A 20,243-nucleotide genomic window follows, 5' to 3' on the forward strand; every position below is an offset into this window, starting at 1 on the left:
AGGGCAGGTTGAGAACGTGGTTAAAAAAAGCATACGGGATCCTGGGCTTTATAAATAGAGGCATAGAATACAAAAGTACGGAAATCATGAAGAACCTTTATAAAACACTGGTTCGGCCACAACTGGAGTACTGTGTCCAGTTCTGGGCATCGCGCTTTAGGAAAGATGAGAGGGTGCAGAAGAGATTTACTAGAATGATTCCAGGGATGAGGGACTTTAGTTATATGGATAGGCTGGAGAAGCCTGAAACAGAGACGGTTGCGAGGAGATTTGATAGAGGTATTCAAAATCATGAAGGGTCTAGACAGAGTAGATAGATAGAAACTGTTCCCATTGGCAGAAGGGTCAGGATCCAGAGAACATAGATTTAAGATGATTGGCAAAAGAACCAAAGGTGACATGAGGAAAAACTTTTTTACACAGCGAGTGATTAGGATCTGGAACGCACTGCCTAAGGGGGTAGTGGAGGCAGATTCAATCATGGCCTTCAAAAGGGAACCGGATAAGTACTTGGAAGGAAAAAATTTGCAGGACTACAGGGAAAGGGCAGGGGAGTGGGACTAACTGGATTGCTCTTGCATAGAGCTGGCACGGACATGATGGGCCGAATGGCCTCCTTTAGTGTTGTAACCTTTCTATGATTTAACAGCCTAGTGGCAGTGCCCACACCAACTGAGCTTCACAATCAATTTTCCAATTACTTGTATAAGTGCAGTTTTCCCCCTTCTGTTCTCTTAAACCGCTGCCCACTCCTGTACCTCTTGAGCGTTAACACCCCAGTCATTTTCCATTCAAACTGCTCTTGCTGCCACGTTGCAATTCTGAGCAAAGCAGTTTCAAGTCACAAAGTCCAGATTTAAAAGTGAATTAGCCTAGCAGTGGGCCCTCTGGTTGCCATGCCATTGACAACAAAACCTCCACTGAACTGAATCACTGAAGAACACATGTTTAATCTGACCCTCATGTTTTAATATACAGGACACATCATTCCTCTAACATGCAGTGAATAAAGCCAAATATCTACATTCAGGCCACACAAACGGGGCCATCATCCCTGGTCAAAAGAAACTGACCAGAAACCAGGCAAGGCTCAGACTCCGTCTGTTGGCCACAATGAGTAATGCAGGCTAGAACACCAAGGCACTGACACTAGCCCTCATTACACTACTTGCGTTCATATAGCATTTTTACCACTGTAACACATCCCAAGGAGAAAACGGAACAGCATGGTTAGGGGAGGTGACCAAGGAGATAGGTTTTTAAAAAAAAAGGGGGGGGGGTGGGGTTTAGCAGCACGAGTCCCAGAATGTACAGTCATGACAGCAAAGATGGAACAGCAGTGGGGCAGATGCACAGGCGAGCTGAGTCAAAATGGAGCGCACATGCTGGCAACAGTGGGCCAGTGAAGGTTACAGCTGAGGAGGGACAAGGCTGTGAACGGACACCTAGGCATGATTTTATGGAAATGCAATACCTTGTACCTGGTAGGGTCTTTCGATGAAATGCAGCCTCCACACACTGTGGGATGCCAGCATTTGTAGACACTAGTTGTTTGCCAATGTATGCTCAGTAGCATCTAACTGAATACTCAAGCTGATTCTGCTCAGTCACTATCCAGTGACCCTTGTTGAAAAGATAATGAGTGGCTGTCCATTGATGAGATGCAGGATCATGCACAAAATCAAGAAACAAACAGTCTCCACCCCCCCCCCTCCCCCAAGAGAATAACTACAGAAGCTGATGGAGGATTTGCATTATACATTAATTCCAGTCCATTTATAATAAATAGGGAGAATAATAACTACATTAATTTAAGGCAAGAGTGTGATTACCATTCTGTCCTCTGCAAAGACAAGATATAATGAATTTGGGCTGTGCAAGTACAAGGCAAAGCTCATTCACATTTGCTGCAGTGAACACTGATTCGAGAACCAGCTCAGAGAACAGACTAGAGTCTGACCAGTTCATTGCCATGCAGTCCACAGTCAGCTGCTCCCCTCCTCTGCCTTAGAAAGAACAATACCAGTTTGTGCCACCAGGCACCAGACACTTAAAACCACAGCAGAATCAGAACACAGCAACAAAACCTCAAAAACAGGTTTAAAATAAAAACTTATTAATAACAAACTTGTTTTTAAATCAAGAAACCAAGTGAAGGGCCAGGGTCCATTCTGGCCTCTGACCAATCCCTCGCCATTGACAGCCGTGCCTGCAGCTGCCTCGGCCCTAAACTCTGGAATTCTCTCCCTAAACCTCTCCTCCTTTAAGATGCTCCTTAAAACCTACCTCTTTGAGCAAGCTTTTAGTCACCTTTCTTAATATTTCATTCTTTGGCTTGGTGCCAATTTTTGCCTCATCAAATTCCTGTGAAGCGCTGTGGGACGTTTTCCTACATTAAAGGTGCTACAACAACTGCAAGTTGTTGTTCAGGATACAGTGGTTGTAACAAAAAAAGCCATTTTGTGATTCGTGTTCTAAAAGGTGTAGGAGGAAAGATAGTCAGGTTAGGCCACAGTTTGTTGGCACTTGGAAAGAATGAGTTACAGAGGGAGACAGTGAGGATATGGGTAGGAGGAACAGCACAGGGCATCTGGGACTTGCGTGTAACAAGGCGGCAACAGATATCAAACAGAATTGACGTCTAGACAATTAAGCACCAGAGCAGAACTATGACCATTAGAATTAGAGAACTTGAGGCTCACGATCAGTTCTGCACTTGCAGACTCAGTTTTTATTTAAATCTAATTGCGTTCATCCACAAACCAGCAGCAGCATAAAGTGCAGTAATTCTCACAGATTTGTTAGGTAGCTTTCGGCAATGTTCCACTGAGAGGAAATAAACGGAGTTAGCAGCTCCATTGTGGTGAGGAGTATACTGTGAAATCAAACAGTAGCTTTAAAAGCAGCAACATCTGGACCTCCACCTGGGAAGTTTATCCCCAACATTACACTGACCATCATGCACCTTCAGAGAACACATGCAACCATCATCATGGTCTATGTTCAGATACTAACTGTAGATCCCTTGGCTCCATTCGAAGAGCAGAGCCTTTGCCTACATTACAGTCACTGCACTCCAAATAATTCATTGTATGTGAAGAGCTTTGAAACACATCAATAAGATGCTGTATAAATGTGATCAGTGAGGCCCTGTATAATCACAAATCTTCAAATAGTGGGAGGACAAGTAGATAAAGTTGTTAAAAAAAAAAGCAAATGGGATCCTGGATTTTAGAAGTAGGAGCATAGAGTACAAAACCAAGAGAGGTAATGCTAAACCTGTACACTTTAGAAAAACGGCACCTGTGGAATGTGCTGTCACAGAACCAAGAATTGGGCAACACGTCCCAGATTCAGGGTGTCTGCCACATCCCATTCTGAAAAATATGTACATTTAAAAATACTCACGGCAAGTAATCTTTTACATCCTCCGCTGTGATGTCACCCGTTGTGTCCAGTGTGATGTCGGCACTGCTGTTGGGGGAGTCAAGCGGTGTCTGAGACAACGTGAGTTGGAAATCCTCCAGCACTCCTGATCACAAAACAAGCAGGTAACTTCACACCTGGTTTAGTGATTGCTTCTCAAGATTTAACAGCTTAACATGACACCACAGAATCATTTAGACTCAAGAAATCAAGACAACTGTAGGTCCTGGGGAGAGGAATGTTTTGGTTCCACTTTGATTCAATATACAAACTTAGATCAAACAAATTGGCCTGTAGGAAAATTGTCTTTTTCAGCTCCTACAATTGGGCCGAATCAGCTCATCTTCCCACCCTAATCTACCCACCTCAATGTATGTATCTCATTGCAACAAACTAGTTATATTGCCAGCTTCAATAGCTTTCCCTTGTATTCAGAACAACTCTACACTCCCCTCGTCACTGCATCTAACTGTTGCTTAAATGATTCCAGGGTTTCTCAGCTCTCAGGAGTCCATTTCAAGTGTGATCACTCTCTGCCTGAAGAATTCCCTGATCAGTCCTAAAGTTACCTTTTACTGGTACTAACCTGTACCCCCTAGTCCTGCCCTACAGTTTATAGCAGTACTCTAGATTAACCTGGTCCATATTTAGTATCTTGTACCTCTAAGATCATCTCAGACGCCACCTTTGCAATACGAAAAGCCAGCGTCTCTCCAGTCTTTCCTGATAACTCAGATCCGACACTGGCGAGCAGCCTCTTCTCTGCACTGCTTCCAGAGCTTGACTATCTAGAGGGGCCTAGATAAAATGGGCAAGAAGGACCTATTTCCCTCAACAGAAGGGTCAGAATTAAAGTAATTGCTAGAAGGATTAGAGGGGAGCTGAGGAGAATTTTTTTTCACCCAGAGGGTGGTGGGGATCTGGAACTCACTGCCTGAAACGATGGTACAGGCAGAAACCCTCAACTCATTTAAAAAGTACCTGGATGTGCACCTAAAGTGCTGTGACCTACACGGCTACAAACCAAGTGCTGGAAAGTGGGATTAAGCTGGATAGTTCCTTTTTGGCTGGCACGAACATGATGGGCCTCCTTCTGTGCCGTAACTTTCTATGATCTCTGGTTCTTCAGTGACCAGAACAGGACACAGTGCTCAAGGTAATTGGCCAGAGCCCCATACAGTGTGATCAAGACTGCCTCTGACTTGTTTTCTAGTCTACAAGTCTATTGGGCGAGAATTCCAGCAGAATTCCCTTCTAACTCCACTTTATTCATTTTTAAACTGGCAGATTTCAACTGCTCAGTGCAATGAACAATTTTGCTTAATCGCCTTCACAACCTTGAAAACTTTCACCAGGGGCTTGTCAACGTGAGATATTTGTACATTATTTCCTGGGTCCAAACTTCTCCCTCAGCTCCACTTTCAAAAGATCTCATATCCTTTCCATGTCCAACTGATTAACAGGGACTCTGTTAGAAGCAGTTTAAGAGGAGGAGGAAGAGGCAGCAGGAACTTACCATCATTGGCTCCGAACGAGTTGCATTCCTCTTTACTCTGAATTTTGTGAGTTCCATTTGCTTGATTCACCTTGGGGCCTCCCTGCAAGTTATTGCTGAATATTTAGAAAGGAAAAATCTCAGTCAGTGCAGGGAAGCAAAGTGGAGGCATAAGCAAACTAGGCCAACATTACTCAGGTTAAAGAACAAAGTAGCTTTGATCCTTATTTGGAAGGCAGCATAAACTCAACCCGAGACAGAATACTGCGCTGTAGAGGCTAGAGACAAGATCAGCAATAATCCACCCTGCAAGTTCTTGATCCCAGTCATATTGATGTGCACAGACTGAGGGGAAGTGTGAGCTTCATTAGTGTCAATTAGGCTCAATATCCATTTCCTCCACCACTGGCACACTGTGGCTGCAGTATGCATCATCCACAAGATGCAATGCAGCAACTTGGCAAGCCTATTGTGACAGCACCTCAGAGCCTCACAACCTCTACCAAGAACAGTAGCGACTCCGTGCGAACATTATCCCTCCACATCACACAACACCTCTACATGCACATATACGGCTGTTCCTTCATCACTGGGAATTCCCTATCTAACATCATTGTGGGAGCACTAACACAAGGATTGCAGCTGTTCAAGGCCCACCACCTTCTCAAGGCAACCAGGAATGGGCAATAAATGCGGCCTTGCCAGCACCGGCCAGGTGGAGTGAAAAACTCCGACAGCACCACCACCCCCCCCGACAGCGCAGCGCTCCCTCAGCGATGCACTGAAGTGTCAGCATAGATTATGTGCTCAAATCCTGGAGTGGGCCTTGAACCCACGACCTAACTCTGTGGTGAGTGCCAAATAGGGGAGCTTCACTAACCAAATGCCAGATGAAGATTTTTGGCTGTGGATTCGGTAAGCCTCCACTGCCTAGGCACATCACATCACAACTCAGAACATGAAGTCTCAAGAAAGATGATGAGGACAGCTGGTGTGAGAAATGGGAAGGTCACACAGATACTCAAAGGTTTGAGTTAAAGCATTGTTGGGACAGTGTAGGAACAGCTTTAGTCTAGATCTAACGGTGCTAAACCAGACCTGGGTGTGCTTGATCCTGATATTGGGTGTTCCTCAGCATTAATATCCTTCAGCATGACATACACAGAACTCTCCTCCATCTCCCCTCCCACCCTTCACCACCCCAAAGGTACTTTCAGTCACTGAATTGCCTGCAGAGTCTCAGTTTGATTTGTTAATATAAAACTTACTGTAGACTGGTGACTGGGCTCAAGTGATCTCTGGCATCTTCCCATTCCACCACACAATGTGGCTCAGTTATGTTCCTGGTAGACAGGGAGAATCGCTCAAACTCAGATGGGGATATCAAGTAAAAGCCTAAAACAGCAAAAGCAGCCAAAAATACATCAGTACTGCAGCAACATGATAGCAGAGTACTAACTGCATTGAAGTTCCAACTCAAGGGCTTTTAATTCCAAAGTTAATTCCCTCCACCAGGTAATGTTTCCACGGACCCTGGTCACCTCACTGTAGTCCTTTTAGTTCGGCAAAAGTCACATCTCTTTGGAGAAAACTTGCTTTCACTCAAAAGCAATTTAAGACAATCAGAAATACATTTCACACAGGACCAGACAAATCGACCTCAAATCACATCAGTCTGAACTGGTTCAAACGTGGACCACAGAGATAAGAAATCATGGTTCAGAGCAACTACAGCATCCAGTCCCCTTTAAAACATAAAATGTAAGCAGGAGAGTGGGACCTATTGGATAGCACCGGCACAAAGGGCTGAATGGCCTCCTCCTGCACTGTAAGATTTCAGGATTCTTAATCTGGCTCTTAACTGATGAGGGGGGGGGAAAGAGAGAAGAGATAGATGAGTTTTAGACTAAAAGCATTAGTATGGCATCACAGTAGAGGAGAAGAGTGCCAGACTGTTGGACAAACTCAACTGTGATTTCTTAACAGTGACCTCAGTTAGATCACTGGGGAGCAGGCCATGCATGTTTTTCTGGGAGAGGGGGGGGGGGGGGGGGGAGGGCACAAAGGAGGGGTGTGGGAAATTACCACAAACTGCTGAAAACACATTGAACATTATTTAAATCTGTGACTTACCCTGGCCTGTTCTTGTGAAGACACACGAAGCGATGCCACTGATGTCTTCTTTCCTTATGCAGTCGTATCGCACCTGTGGCCGGAGACCTGGGATTGTGAAGATGTGAATGTCTCCCAGGTTTGTTAAACACACCAGACAGTTCTCTGAATAGGCCTCGGAGGCAACACTAGGAAAATTCATCAATCCCACTTTCCGCACTCTGGACCCCTCGTGGGCAGTGAGTTTGAACTTTGTCTTGGCACTCACTTTTGGCAACGTAAACACCTGCACACAAATCAATTCTTTAATGAGAAAACAAAAAAAATCACCAATTTTTCCTCTCCTCCTGAAGGTGTCAATTCCTCACTGGGGACACATCCATCGGCAGCTTCCACTGCCACACCCAGGATGCCATTATTCACGTCCCAGGTGTAACAGCAGGTTTTTGGGAGGCTATTTGACCACAGAAGGCATCATGGCCAAACCCAATCATTCTCACCCAATCTCCACACACGACCACTTTCCAGCAAGAGGTCACAGTACAAGTGGGAACAGGAACGCAGGCTGTTCTACACTCCTATCGAGATCAAGGGAGCATTGGGAGCTTTGTAGTCGCAGGCTGCAACCTCAAGGTGCCTCAACCCAAGCTCTCATCCACCAGTCCAGGTGTAATCTCAGATTCAAAATCCAAGTTAAATGCACTCAATACCTGTTTACAGTCACACACATCCGCAGACGAACTCCTCTCCGCAAAACCTCCCAGCCACATTACAAAGCTGCTTCTAAAAGTAGCAATGCAGGTTAATAAGGCCATAAAAAGGCAAACCAAGCACTGGGGTTCATTTCTAGAGGGATGGAATTGAAAAGCAGAGAAGTTATGCTAAACTTGTATAGGACCTTGGTTAGACCACACCTGGAGTACTGTGCACAATTCTGGTCTCCCTTTTATAAAAAGGATATAGAGGCACTGGAGGAGGTGCAAAAAAGATTCACCAGGATGATACCAAAACTGAGAGGATATACTTATCAGGAAAGACTGAACAGGCTGGGGCTCTTTTCTTTGGAAAAAAACTGAGGGGTCACCTGATTGAAGTCTTTAAGGTTTGATAGGGTAGATGTAGAGAAAATGTTTCTACTTGTGGGGAGTCCAAAACTTGAGGCCATAAATATAAAATAGTTGCTAATAAATCCAATAGGGAATTCAGGAGAAACTTCTTTACCCAGAGAGTGGTTAGAATGTGGAACTCGCTACCACAAGGAGTAGCTGAGGAGAATAGCATAGATGAATTTAAGGGGAAGCTGGATAAGCACGAGGGATAAAGGAATAGCAGGATATCCTGATGGGAGGAGGCTCGTGTGGAGCATAAACGCCAGCATAGACCAGCTGGGCTGAATGACCCGTTTCTGAGCTGTAGATTCGATGTAACAAGAACGTGAGCAGACACCTGACTACCTCACCCAGTGCAGTTGCTATGCTCATTGTAAACAGATCTTCAAGAGCTAGAACAGCAAATGTGATAACACACTCCATGTTGGCTAATGTGAAGAATTTTTAAGTGACTTTTCCTCCGTTCAATTGCCCTGTATGGGGAGGAAACATATCCATGCCCCTTTCTAGTTACAGGATTTATCAGTCACTTTTCCACTGTCATTTTTGATTTGAGCGTTAATCGACTTCGGGTAATGCTTCAGTGAATTTGCTAACTCCAGGTATCTATTTATTGTGCGTACCTTTAAAGACCTTCCACTTACCCTCTTAAATGTCAATGAACAACCCCCATCCCAATCAATTTACTTAAATTGTTCCACCATCCCTTTGAGGTTAGCTCCTTTAAAGATTATGTAAACTTGGCGGCTGGTCTTTGATATTTATGAATCACAGATCACACTGAACTTATTCTGTGGTCACTGCCCCCAAGGCTTTGCCACATCTTCCATGTCCTGTACAATGCCTGGGCTGTTCATAAATACCTGGAACACTGACCCTCATGGGTTCTGACACAATGGGTCATGAAGCAGTCACATATTAATAACTTGATTTGAACACAAGGATGAGATTTTATAAACCGAGGTGTTCCTGGACCGGGAGCCAATGTAGGTCAGCGAGCACAGGGGTGATGGGTGAATTGGACTTGGCGCGAGTTAGGATACGGACAGCAGAGTTTTGGATGAGCTCAGGTTTACTGAAGGTGGAAAATGGGAGGCCGGCCAAGAGAACATTGGAATGCGTGTTATCACATTTGCTGTTCTAGCTCTTGAAGATCTGTTTACAATGAGCATAGCAACTGCACTGGGTGAGGTAGTCAGGTGTCTGCTCACGTTCTTGTTACATCGAATCTACAGCTCAGAAACGGGTCATTCAGCCCAGCTGGTCTATGCTGGCGTTTATGCTCCACACGAGCCTCCTCCCATCAGGATATCCTGCTATTCCTTTATCCCTCGTGCTTATCCAGCTTCCCCTTAAATTCATCTATGCTATTCTCCTCAGCTACTCCTTGTGGTAGCGAGTTCCACATTCTAACCATTCTGGGTAAAGAAGTTTCTCCTGAATTCCCTCGTTACCGAGTCTGGAGGTAACAACTCTGACTAAACCACTTGGTGGAACATCCCCCATCATTAGCTTGGGTTTTTTTTTTGCATCGGAGATGTAAACCCAGAGTAGTTCATTATGCACAGGATCAACTTTTATTTTTACCTCCCATTCATCCCTGACATGCAGGGCTGCATGATCTCCTTTTCTACCCATTCATTTCTGATGTACTCCATATCCCTGTGTGTTATATTCCTCACCAACCTATGGAGTTTCAGAGATTCTCATTACATCACAGCTCCCCACTGCCACAACAATTTCCAGTTCCTACATCTTATTTTTAAAGCTTTTACCATTTGTACACACACATCTTAAAATGTAGATTTGCCCCCTTGCATAGCCCCTTGTGCCTTTCGTTTTCCTGGCTGTAGTTCCTGTTTGTGCAAGTTTTTGGGTCCATATCCAACTGTTAATTACCTTCTATCCTATGATCATTCTCTCCTCCCCCCGGCCGGCCGCCCTCACCCACCCCGGCCCCGCCCGGCCGCCCTCACCCACCGGCATCGGCTTTAAATGACTCTTGATTGCTGCCTCAATGTCTCTCATGTCTTCTGTTCCTATTTGGTTTAGGTTAAGCCTGATGATGCAGTCTCTACCCTTTCCTAGGGTCGCTGGCCAGAATTGCACACACTACTCCAGACAGATTGACGTGCCTCACACTCGTTACCTTGAACTGTTCCTCCGAGATGATCAGCACAGAATGGCTGCTCTGCATCTCTGGGGCTTTAGCGAGATCTCGGGATACTTCCAGTGGCTCAGGGAGCGGGTTCCCTCGGCCATCCAAAACCGCAATCGACACCACAGGGGCGCGGTGCATGAGCTGGATTTCTTTACCTAAATTTGTGGGGTGGAGGAGAAAGGATATCAATTATTTCCATTACATAAAGTATAATGGAAAACCAGGGAGAATTACTAAGCCGCAATGTAATCTGGGTTAACGTTTAGTACAATAAAGATAATTTTTTGACTAACCTGAATCTCCATCAAGCAAACGAACAGGCCATTCGGCCCAACTGGCCTATGTTGGTGTTTATTCTCCACACAAGCCTCCTCCAACTCTAATTACCTCTTCCCATCCTGCCCCCTTATCCCTCTATTTTCTTCTCAAGCATCTGTGCGATTCACCCCACCCACTCCATGTGGCAGCAAGTTCCACATTCTCACCACTCCCTGGGTAAAAACATTTCTCCTAAATTCTTCATTTGATCTGTTAATCGCTATCTTATATTTATCCCCCTTGTTCTGGACTCAAGTGGAAACAGTTTCTGCGCATCCACCCTCTCGAACCCCTGAGGATTTTAATGATCTCGGATCCGGTCCCATTTCCAAAGAGCCTGCTCAACCATCCAATAGGATCATTCTCTCTTTGTAACACTAAGCCATACAATCAGATCAACTACACAATGTCCAGGCCCAGTGCAGTGCAGGAAATGGGACAGGCCCACCCACCGCCCCTCCCTCCCTCCCAATCGTCGGCCCACCCACCGCCCCTCCCTCCCTCCCTCCCAATTGCCCGTCCCTCCCACCACCCCTCCCTCCCTCCCACCGCCCCTCCCAATCGTTCCCTCCCCGTAGAAGATCAGCCATGATCTTATTGAATGGCGGAGCAAGCTCCAGGTCATGCGGCCTATTCCTGCTCCTATTTCTTACATTTTTAAACAGAACACATTTTGCCCTTTCTTTAAAAAATCAGTTTTGTTCCAAAATTGATTTTCAGTGCTGAAAAACAATATTTCAGCATTTCAGGTAAAATAAAGAAAAGGCAGCGATTGCGGCAGATATCGGCCCACACTGTTATTTTAGTATTACAGCAACGCACCGATATAAGAAAGCTCAGCAACCGGTCGCTATATAAACCAAAACAATTTTCACCATTACATCATTTTTCAGTTTCAGACCATTTAAGAATAAATAGCACAACAGGTATTAAAATATAAACAAGATGTGCACAGCAGAATCAGTGAATGAACTGAACTGGACTGGTTGTGCCATGGTAACTAAAACAATAATGCAGGAAGTGTCGAGTGGGAATCAGATGGATATGGTGCTTACCCAATACTGCCTCTGCCGATTTCTCTGTCCACTTCTCTCTAGACGGAACCTCCAGTGCGTAGGCATAAACTGACCCAGCGTTCGTTCCTGCCCACATTGTTGGGCCGTGGTGTGTGGCTAAAGGATAATAAAATAAAAGCATTACACGAGATAAAGAGCAGACATCTCCAATGTGATACAGCTGCCTGTGTGAGCAAATCTATTGTGGGTAAGGGCACAGGTGGATAAAGTGAACAAAGAACAAAACAGCACCAATAGGCCACAGCCAGTGCCAAAGTTCAAAGATACCACACACTGTTGCCTGTAGCGTGGCTGGGATGATACACAAACCAGTGATTCCCCCCAGCATCTGTAGCAAAATAGTTAAACACAGAAATTCAGTGATAAAGACTGTTTTTTTTTAAAGAAGTTGATTAATTTAATCACTGCATTCCTTGTCTTTTTTATATAAAAGTCAGGTCTGGGTTTTTTTTTTGGCATTTCCTCTGCTTTCCACCCACAGCAGACTGAGGTTGTTCTGATTCCCCAAGTCTGCGTGCACTGTGCCCCAGGCTAAGGCAGCAAACAAGTGGCCAATTCTAGGCCATTAGTATCAGTAACCCTCGCCCACTCTGGAATGGGAGGTGAGGGTCACAGCTCCCTATAACGATACAACTGAGCCACAACCCTGCAACCCAGCACCAATGCGATCACATTCCTCAGTGGTGGAGGAAACACAGGGCAAATTAACTATTGGACTAAATAGAAGGCAGTTTTTGACTGCAAAACTGGTGCTTTGGGCAGTTCCACTTGTCCCTACAAGATGGGATTAGCCCCAAATTACACATCCAGAAAACAGCACTCACCATCTCGCAAAAAGGTGTCAGCAAAGTAAAGGCAACGGACGACACCCGAGAGAGAGTCATCGGCAGACCGTGGCTCTATTCGTCTCTGTACTGGAGTCACCTCAGCCTCACGTGGACCGTCCTGCTCAGCAAGCTGGGCGTTTGCTTCTTGGACCTGTTGTGATAGAGTGGATTTTTAAATCAAACCCATCAAATCCCACACAATTATCCACCAACAGTGACTTGTATTTCTGTGACCCAACACAATCAGTTCATGTTAGTCAGTGTATATCCAAATCAAGGGGAGGGCTGAGCAGCACCTGGCTGAGGAACTTTGGTCCAATGATTGTCTTAACTCGCAGTAAACTCTCACATTTATAACCATCCAGATGTAAAAGTCATATTCTGTTTATGTCCAGAATCAGACTGAAGCTTGTATTACACCACAAACTGCTTAGAAACCCGACTGAACTCAGGAGGCAAGGGCCTTTGGCAACCAAAGGTATTAAGGGATATGGGCCAAAGGCAGGTATATGGAGTTAGATCACAGATCAGCCATGATCTTATCAAATGGCGGAGCAGGCACGAGGGGCTGAATGGCCTACTCCTGTTCCTATGTTCATATCTTGTGCCATGACTGACTAAATTACAGCGCATAAGTCACACTTTTGAGAAATACAAACCCATAGAGCGCAGGATCAGCGATAAAAGGAGCGAGAGAGGAGAGAGAGCGCGGAGTGCGGGATTATCAATAAAAGGAGGAGTGAGGGGGAGAGGATGGAGCACGGGATCAGCGATAAAAGGAGGAGTGAGAGCGCGAGCGGAGCATGGGATCAGCGATAAAATGAGAAGCGAGAGAGCAGAGTGCGGGATCATCGATAAAAGGAGCGAGAGCGGAGAGCGCGCGGGATCATCGATAAAAGGAGCGAGAGCGGAGAGAGCGCAGAGCGTGGGATCAGCGATAAAAGGAGCGAGAGCGGAGAGCGCGCAGAGCGTGGGATCAGCGATAAAAGGAGCGAGAGGCGGTGGAGCGCGGGATCAGCGATAAAAGGAGCGAGACGCGGTGGAGCGCGGGATCAGCGATAAAAGGAGCGAGACACGGTGGAGCGCGGGATCAGCGATAAAAGGAGCGAGACACGGTGGAGCGCGGGATCAGCGATAAAAGGAGCGAGAGACGGTGGAGCGCGGGATCAGCGATAAAAGGAGCGAGAGACGGTGGAGCGCGGGATCAGCGATAAAAGGAGCGAAACACGGTGGAGCGCGGGATCAGCGATAAAAGGAGCGAGACACGGTGGAGCGCGGGATCAGCGATAAAAGGAGCGAGAGATGGTGGAGCGCGGGATCAGCGATAAAAGGAGCGAAACACGGTGGAGCGCGGGATCAGCGATAAAAGGAGCGAGAGATGGTGGAGCGCGGGATCAGCGATAACAAATTCGGGGTTTCAAGGAGTGAGGTAAGAAAATCAAGGGTGACGTCAGCACAAGGGAAGGAGCTGATTGGCTGCTAGTTGGTGAGGTTTTCTCTTACCGGTGTGAGTCTTTGTTATTTAAGTCTTTAGTTTATTTTTGTTAAGTTTAGATAACCTAATAAACCGAGGCAGGGCAGCGCAGCTCACACCCATGGAATGCACATTAGTGCCAGGTGGGAACTCCAGGACACTTCCCATGTCCTGGACAACCACAGGTGCAGGAAGTGTCGTCAGCTGGAGGAGCTCGAACTCCGGGTTTTGGAGCTCGAGCAGCAGCTGGCGTCACACAGTGCAATCGCGAGCCTGAGAGCTACGTGGATAGCAAGATTCAGGAGGTGGTCACCACGCAGCTTAAGAAAGTGCAGGCAGAGAGGGACTGGGTGACAGCCAGACAGACAAGGAGGACCAGGCAGGTAGTGCAGGAGACCCCTGACAGCATCTCACTCTCCAACTAATATTCAGCTCTGAATACTGGTGAGGGAAAGCATTCCACTGCAGAGAGCAGCCAGAGCCAAGACCATAGCACCATGGGTGACCCAGCCGTACCGGGGGGCGCGGTGGGGAAAAGTCAGAAGAGCAATAGTCATAGGGGATGTCATAGTTGGAGGAGCAGACAGGCATTTCTGTGGCCACAGACGTGATTCCAGGATGGTACGTTGCCTCCCTGGTGCCAGGGTCAAGGAGGTCACTGAACGGCTGCAGAACATTCTGTGGAGGGGGGGGGGGGGGGGGGAGAAGGGGGGTGGTGAACAGCCAGAGGCCGTGGTCCATGTCGGTACCAACGACATAGGTAGAAAGAGGGATGAGGTCCTGCAGGCAGAGTTTAAGGATTTAGGAAAGAGATTAACAAGCAGGACCTCAAGGGTAGTAATCTCCGGATTACTCCCGGTGCCACATGCTAGTGATTATAGAAATAAGAGAATAAAGCAGATGAATGTGTGGCTGGAGAGATGGTGCAGGAGGGAGGGCTTCAGATTCCTAGGGCATTGGGACTGGTTCTGGGAGAGGTGGGTCCTGTACAAGCCAGATGGGTCGCACCTCAACAGAGCCAGGACCAATATCCTTGTAGGGAGGTTTGCTAGTGCAGTTGGGGAGGGTTTAAACAAACTTGGCAAGTGGATGGGAACCTGGGAGGAGATTCAGAAGGGAGAGTAACAAAGCTGGAAGTGGAAGGCAGAAAAGTATAAATGAAATTGGAAGGCAGTGGAAACAAAGGCGAGCAGCAAATAAGGTCAAAATAGGAAAAAATGTTAAAAAGGCAAAATTAAAGCCATTTTATCTGAATGCACGCAGCGTTTGCAACAAGGTAGATGAATTGACGGCACAAATAGAAGTAAATGGGTGTGATCTAATTGCCGTTATGGAGACGGGGCTGCAGGGTGACCAAGGCTGGGAACTGAATATTCAACGATATTCGACATTTAGGAAGGACAGGCAAAAAGGAAAAGGAGGTAGGGGTAACGCTGTTAATAAAGGATGAGATCAGTACAATAGTAAGAAAGGATCTTGGCTCAGAAGATGTAGAATCAATTTGGATGGAGCTAAGAAACAGCAAGGGGCAGAAAACATTGGTGGGAGTTGTTTATTGGCCACCGAACAGTAGTGGTAATGTAGGGCACAGTATAAAGCAGGAAATTAGAAGTGCATATAACAAGGGTACTACAGTAATCATGGGGGCCCTTAATCCACATATAGATTGGGCAAACCAAATTAGCACTAATACGGTGGAGGGCGAATTCCTGGAATGTATATGAGATGGTTTTCTAGATCAGTATGTTGAGGAACCAACTAGGGAACAGGCTATTTTAGATCTAGTATTGTGCAATGAGAAAAGGTTAATTAATAATCTTGTTCGAAAGGAGCCCTTAGGGATGAGTGACCATAATATGATAGAATTCTTCATTAAGTTTGAAAGTGATGTCGTTCAATCCGAAACTAGGGTCTTAAATCCAAACAAAAGGAAACTATGAAGGTATGAGGCACAAGTTGGCTGTGGTTGATTGGAAAACTACATTAAAAGGTATGACTAGACAGGCAATGGCTAGCATTTAAAGAATTAATACATAATTTGCAACAAATATATATTCCTTTAAGGCACAAAAACCCAACAGGAAAAGTGGTCCAACCGTGGCTAACAAGAGAAATTAAAGATAGTATTAAATCAAAGAAAGAGCTGTAAGCCTGAGGATTGGGAGCATTTTAGAATTCGGCAAAGGAGGACCAAGAAATTGATAAAGAAAGGGAAAATAGAATATGAGAGTAAACTAGCGAGAAACATAAAAACGGACTGTAAAAACGCTTCTATAGGTATATAAAAAGGAAAAGAGTGGCGAAGGCAAATGTGGGTCCCTTACAGACAGAGACAGGAGAATTTATAATGGGGAATAAGGAAATGGCAGAGAAATTAAACAAATACTTTGTCTGTCTTCATGGAAGACGACACAAAAAAACCTCCCAGAAATACTAGAGAATCAAGGGTCTGGCAAGAATGAGGACCTGAAAGAATTAGTAAAAAAAAAAATAGTACTAGAGAAATTAATGGGACTGAAAGTTGATAAATCCCAGGGACCTGATGATCCACATCCCAGGTTTTTAAAGAGGTGGCTATAGAGATACTGGATGCATTGGTTGTCATCTTCCAAAATTCTATAGATTCTGGAACGGTTCCTGCAGATTGGAGGGTAGCAAACGTAACCCCACTATTTAAGAGAGGGAGAGAGAAAACAGGGAACGACAGACCTGTTAGCCTGACATCAGTAGTAGGGAAAATGCTAGAATTTATTATAAAGGATGTAATAACAGGACACTTAGAAAATAATAATAGGATTTGGCAGAGTCAACATGGATTTATGAAAGGGAAATTCTGTTTGACAAACCTATTGGAGTTCTTTGAGGATGTAACTGGTAGAATAGATAAGGGGGAACCAGTGGATGTGGTGTATTTGGATTTTCAGAAGGCTTTCGATAAGGTCCCACACAGGAGGTTGGTGAACAAAGTTAGAGCACATGAAATTGGGGGTAATATGCTGGCATGGATTGAGAATTGGTTAACAGACAGAAAACAGAGTAGGAATAAACGGATCTTTTTCAGGTTGGCAGACTGTGACTAGTGGGGTACCACAGGGATCGGTGCTTGGGCCCCAGCTATTCACAATCTATATCAATGATTTGGATGAGGGGACGAAATATAATATTTCCAAGTTTGCTGATGACACAAAACTAGGTGAGAATGTGAGTTGTGAGGAGGATGCAAAGAGGCTTTAAGGGGATATAGACAGGCTAAGTGAGTGGGCAAGAACATGGCCGATGGAATATAATGTGGAAAAATGAGAAGTTATTCACTTCGGTAGGAAAAACAGAAATGCAGAGTATTTTTTAAATGGTGAGAGATTGGGAAATGTCGATGTTCAAAGGGACCTGGGTGTCCTTGTACGTGAGTCACTGAAAGCTAACATGCAGGTGCAGCAAGCAATTAGGAAGGCAAATGGTATGCTGGCCTTTATTACAAGAGGATTTGAGTACAGGAGTAAAAATGTCTTACTGAAATTATATACGGCCTTGGTGAGACCGCACCTGAAGTATTGTGTACAATTTTGGTCTCCTTACCTAAGAAAGGATATACTTGCCATAGCGGGAGTGCAATGAAGGTTCACCAGTCTGATTCCTGGGATGGAGGGATTGTCATGTGAGGAGAGATTGAGTAGACTAGGCCTGTATTCACTGGAGTTTAGAAGAATGAGAGCTGATCTCATTGAAACATATAAAATTCTTACAGGGTTCGACAGGGTAGATGCAGGGAGGATATTTCCCCTGGCTGGGGAGTCTAGAACCAGGTGTCACAGTCTCAGAATAAGGGGTAGGCCATTTAGGACTGAGATGAGGAGAAATTTCTTCACTCAGAGGAGGTGAATCTTTGGAATTCTCTACCCCTGAAGGCTCAGTCATTGAGTACATTGAAAACAGAGATTGATAGATTTCTAGATATTAATGGCATCAAGGGATATGGGGACAGTGCAGGGAAATGGCAATGAGGTAGAAGATCTTGTTGAACGGCAGAGCAGACTCGAGAGGCCGGATGGCCTACTCCTACTCCTATTTTCTATGGTCATATGATCACTGGCATCACTTTCACACTTGCGAGCACATTCTTGCTGCCCGTCATAAAAGCACTGGGTGTGAACACTCAACCAGGACGAAAAATCCGTGTTTAAGGGATCTCACATTTCTTCACACTTTAAGCTGGTTCATTTCAACCCTCCCCCTCCTAAAAACACGGCTGGTCACAGGCAATGGGAAAGAGACACAAACATTTCCCTGTTCTCTCCAGGAGAATATACAGCCTGAAAGTGGGAGTAAAATTTCTCAAAGTTTAAATATTTAGGTGCACTTTCAATCAGAGTGGTGGACTGAACAGAGGATTGAATTTCCACACTCCTTGAGCAGTACCTTACTGGCAGGGCTACTGGGAGCCATCCTCTTCTTTCCGGATACTCTGCTCTTTCGTATCCTCCTGAATGATTGACGCAACGACTTCTTCAGTGATTTCACCCGGGAAAGAGGGCCCTCCATTGCCAGAGAATCATTTGGATGCAGTGTGCACCTGGAGAGGCGACAAACAAACATCAAACCACTGTGTTCCTGACCAGCAGCACTGAAAAATGGACAAATCCAGGTGAAGCATTGGTAAAAAGTAAGACAGAAAGCAGGAAGGAATAGCCTCAAACTAAGAGGCAGGAGGACGAACAGAGTTTGTGTTTAACTTTCATTCGGGGTGGGGGGGTGGGGGGGTGTTGAACAAATGAAATGGACCAGCAAGGGAGGGAGTGAAGACCGATTAGATCAGCAAATTCAAGAGAGAGGTGGGTAAGTGCCCGCAGAATGTGTGTTAGTGAAATATTACGGGATATATTTCCCCGACGATGGAATGCGATGGTCCTTTCTGGTTATGGATGCGCCCACATAATGTTACTTTATAAAAAACTTAAGCTTAAGTTGGCATCTGCCACCAACCTAAAGGTACCCGGGGGATGGTACCCAGGGGCCCAGTCACCATCTTCAGGGAAGAGGGTAGAGAGAATAGCAGCATAACAGGGAAGGAGGAGGAGAAAAAACTGCTCGAACTATAATAAATGATTCCTCTGGTAACAGCTTTCAAAAGGAACCCAAACAGGATTGGGGGAAAAGCCCAGAGATAAAATTAAGTTGCTGAAATAGGTCATCGTTTCCCTCAGATACAAAACTCAGATCAGTTCATTTTGGAGGAAGACAGAGTTGGGATAACATCTAGCAAAAGAGTCAAGTTATGGAGGTGACTAACTAGTACCACCAGACAGCAAGTAGCTTCATGTCCTCATTCCCAGTTTCAAACAGCTTGGGGCAGGGGTGGGAGGAGAATTGAAAGGATACCATTTACACGAAGATCTCCAGCACACACCTGGCTAATACTGGCTGCTGTCTGTAGTAATCGAAGACCCCAAAACCATGACTGGTACCGAATGCCACAAGCTGCCACTCAGTGTGCAGAGTCACTGCCGTGACAGCTGCTGGTGGAATACACTGGACCAGAAAGCTCGGCTGGTAACCAGATACAAAGCTGACTAGACCACCTTTTGGGGTCAACCGGTCATGGCCTTTCCACGTGAAACCCTCCCGATCCTGAAGGAGGTCAATCGAAGAGACATTGATCTTCCGTTCAGACCTTTCATCATTAAATTCCAGGACAAGAACCTGCGGGAATTCAAAAACCAATCAACTTTGCAAAATTACTTCTTATATTAAAAAAAGGAACAATTTTGTTCATAGTGAGGGATGTTAGTGCTGGGAAACCAACATTTTCCATGTCAGATAGCCAATGGCAGCATCAAGCACTCTTGCTGCAGGTACACAATGGTTTAGACCCAGAGAGAAGCTGCTCCTATTTTGGACTAACAACGTTCCTCAGTGGTAATCTCCGTGGTGCCCAATAACTGCATCAAATCCAATACCCCCACAATAGCCACCCTTGTGACCTTTGAGTATGATTATTAAGAGTCAGTTAAGGGCAGTTTTATTCTGTGGTCCCAAGGTCAGAACACACTGGATTGAGTCGGCCAGAGGCTCATTTCAGACAGTCTTGCAGCCAGAGAAGAATCTTTCAACCCATAGGTCTGGGCTGGTTTTGAACTTGTGCAAGAAATGAAAATTGCAACCACATAGTCCCCTCAGTAATTATATTTTAAATAATTTCTCTCCTCCCCGGAGTACGATTCACGCTCAGGTTAAGACAACAGACAGGC

General features: G+C 45.5%; 1 protein-coding gene across 2 annotated transcripts in view; it reads right to left on the bottom strand.

The window, feature by feature from the left end:
• The window catches only part of llgl1 (LLGL scribble cell polarity complex component 1), a 116,532-nt gene that overhangs the window by 4,031 nt on the left and 92,258 nt on the right, over positions 1-20,243 (bottom strand). For both annotated transcript variants that reach the window (XM_068003091.1, XM_068003090.1), the window contains exons 14-22: positions 19,403-19,695; positions 18,415-18,568; positions 12,522-12,675; positions 11,677-11,793; positions 10,292-10,458; positions 7,055-7,319; positions 6,190-6,316; positions 4,943-5,037; positions 3,409-3,532 (exon numbers count right to left, since the gene is read on the bottom strand). In XM_068003091.1, coding sequence (XP_067859192.1) covers positions 3,409-3,532; positions 4,943-5,037; positions 6,190-6,316; positions 7,055-7,319; positions 10,292-10,458; positions 11,677-11,793; positions 12,522-12,675; positions 18,415-18,568; positions 19,403-19,695 — 1,496 coding nt within the window. The remainder of the gene's footprint in view (positions 1-3,408; positions 3,533-4,942; positions 5,038-6,189; positions 6,317-7,054; positions 7,320-10,291; positions 10,459-11,676; positions 11,794-12,521; positions 12,676-18,414; positions 18,569-19,402; positions 19,696-20,243) is intronic.

The sequence above is a fragment of the Heptranchias perlo genome, chromosome 22 (assembly GCF_035084215.1).
Source record: "Heptranchias perlo isolate sHepPer1 chromosome 22, sHepPer1.hap1, whole genome shotgun sequence".
Classification (NCBI taxonomy): domain Eukaryota; kingdom Metazoa; phylum Chordata; class Chondrichthyes; order Hexanchiformes; family Hexanchidae; genus Heptranchias; species Heptranchias perlo.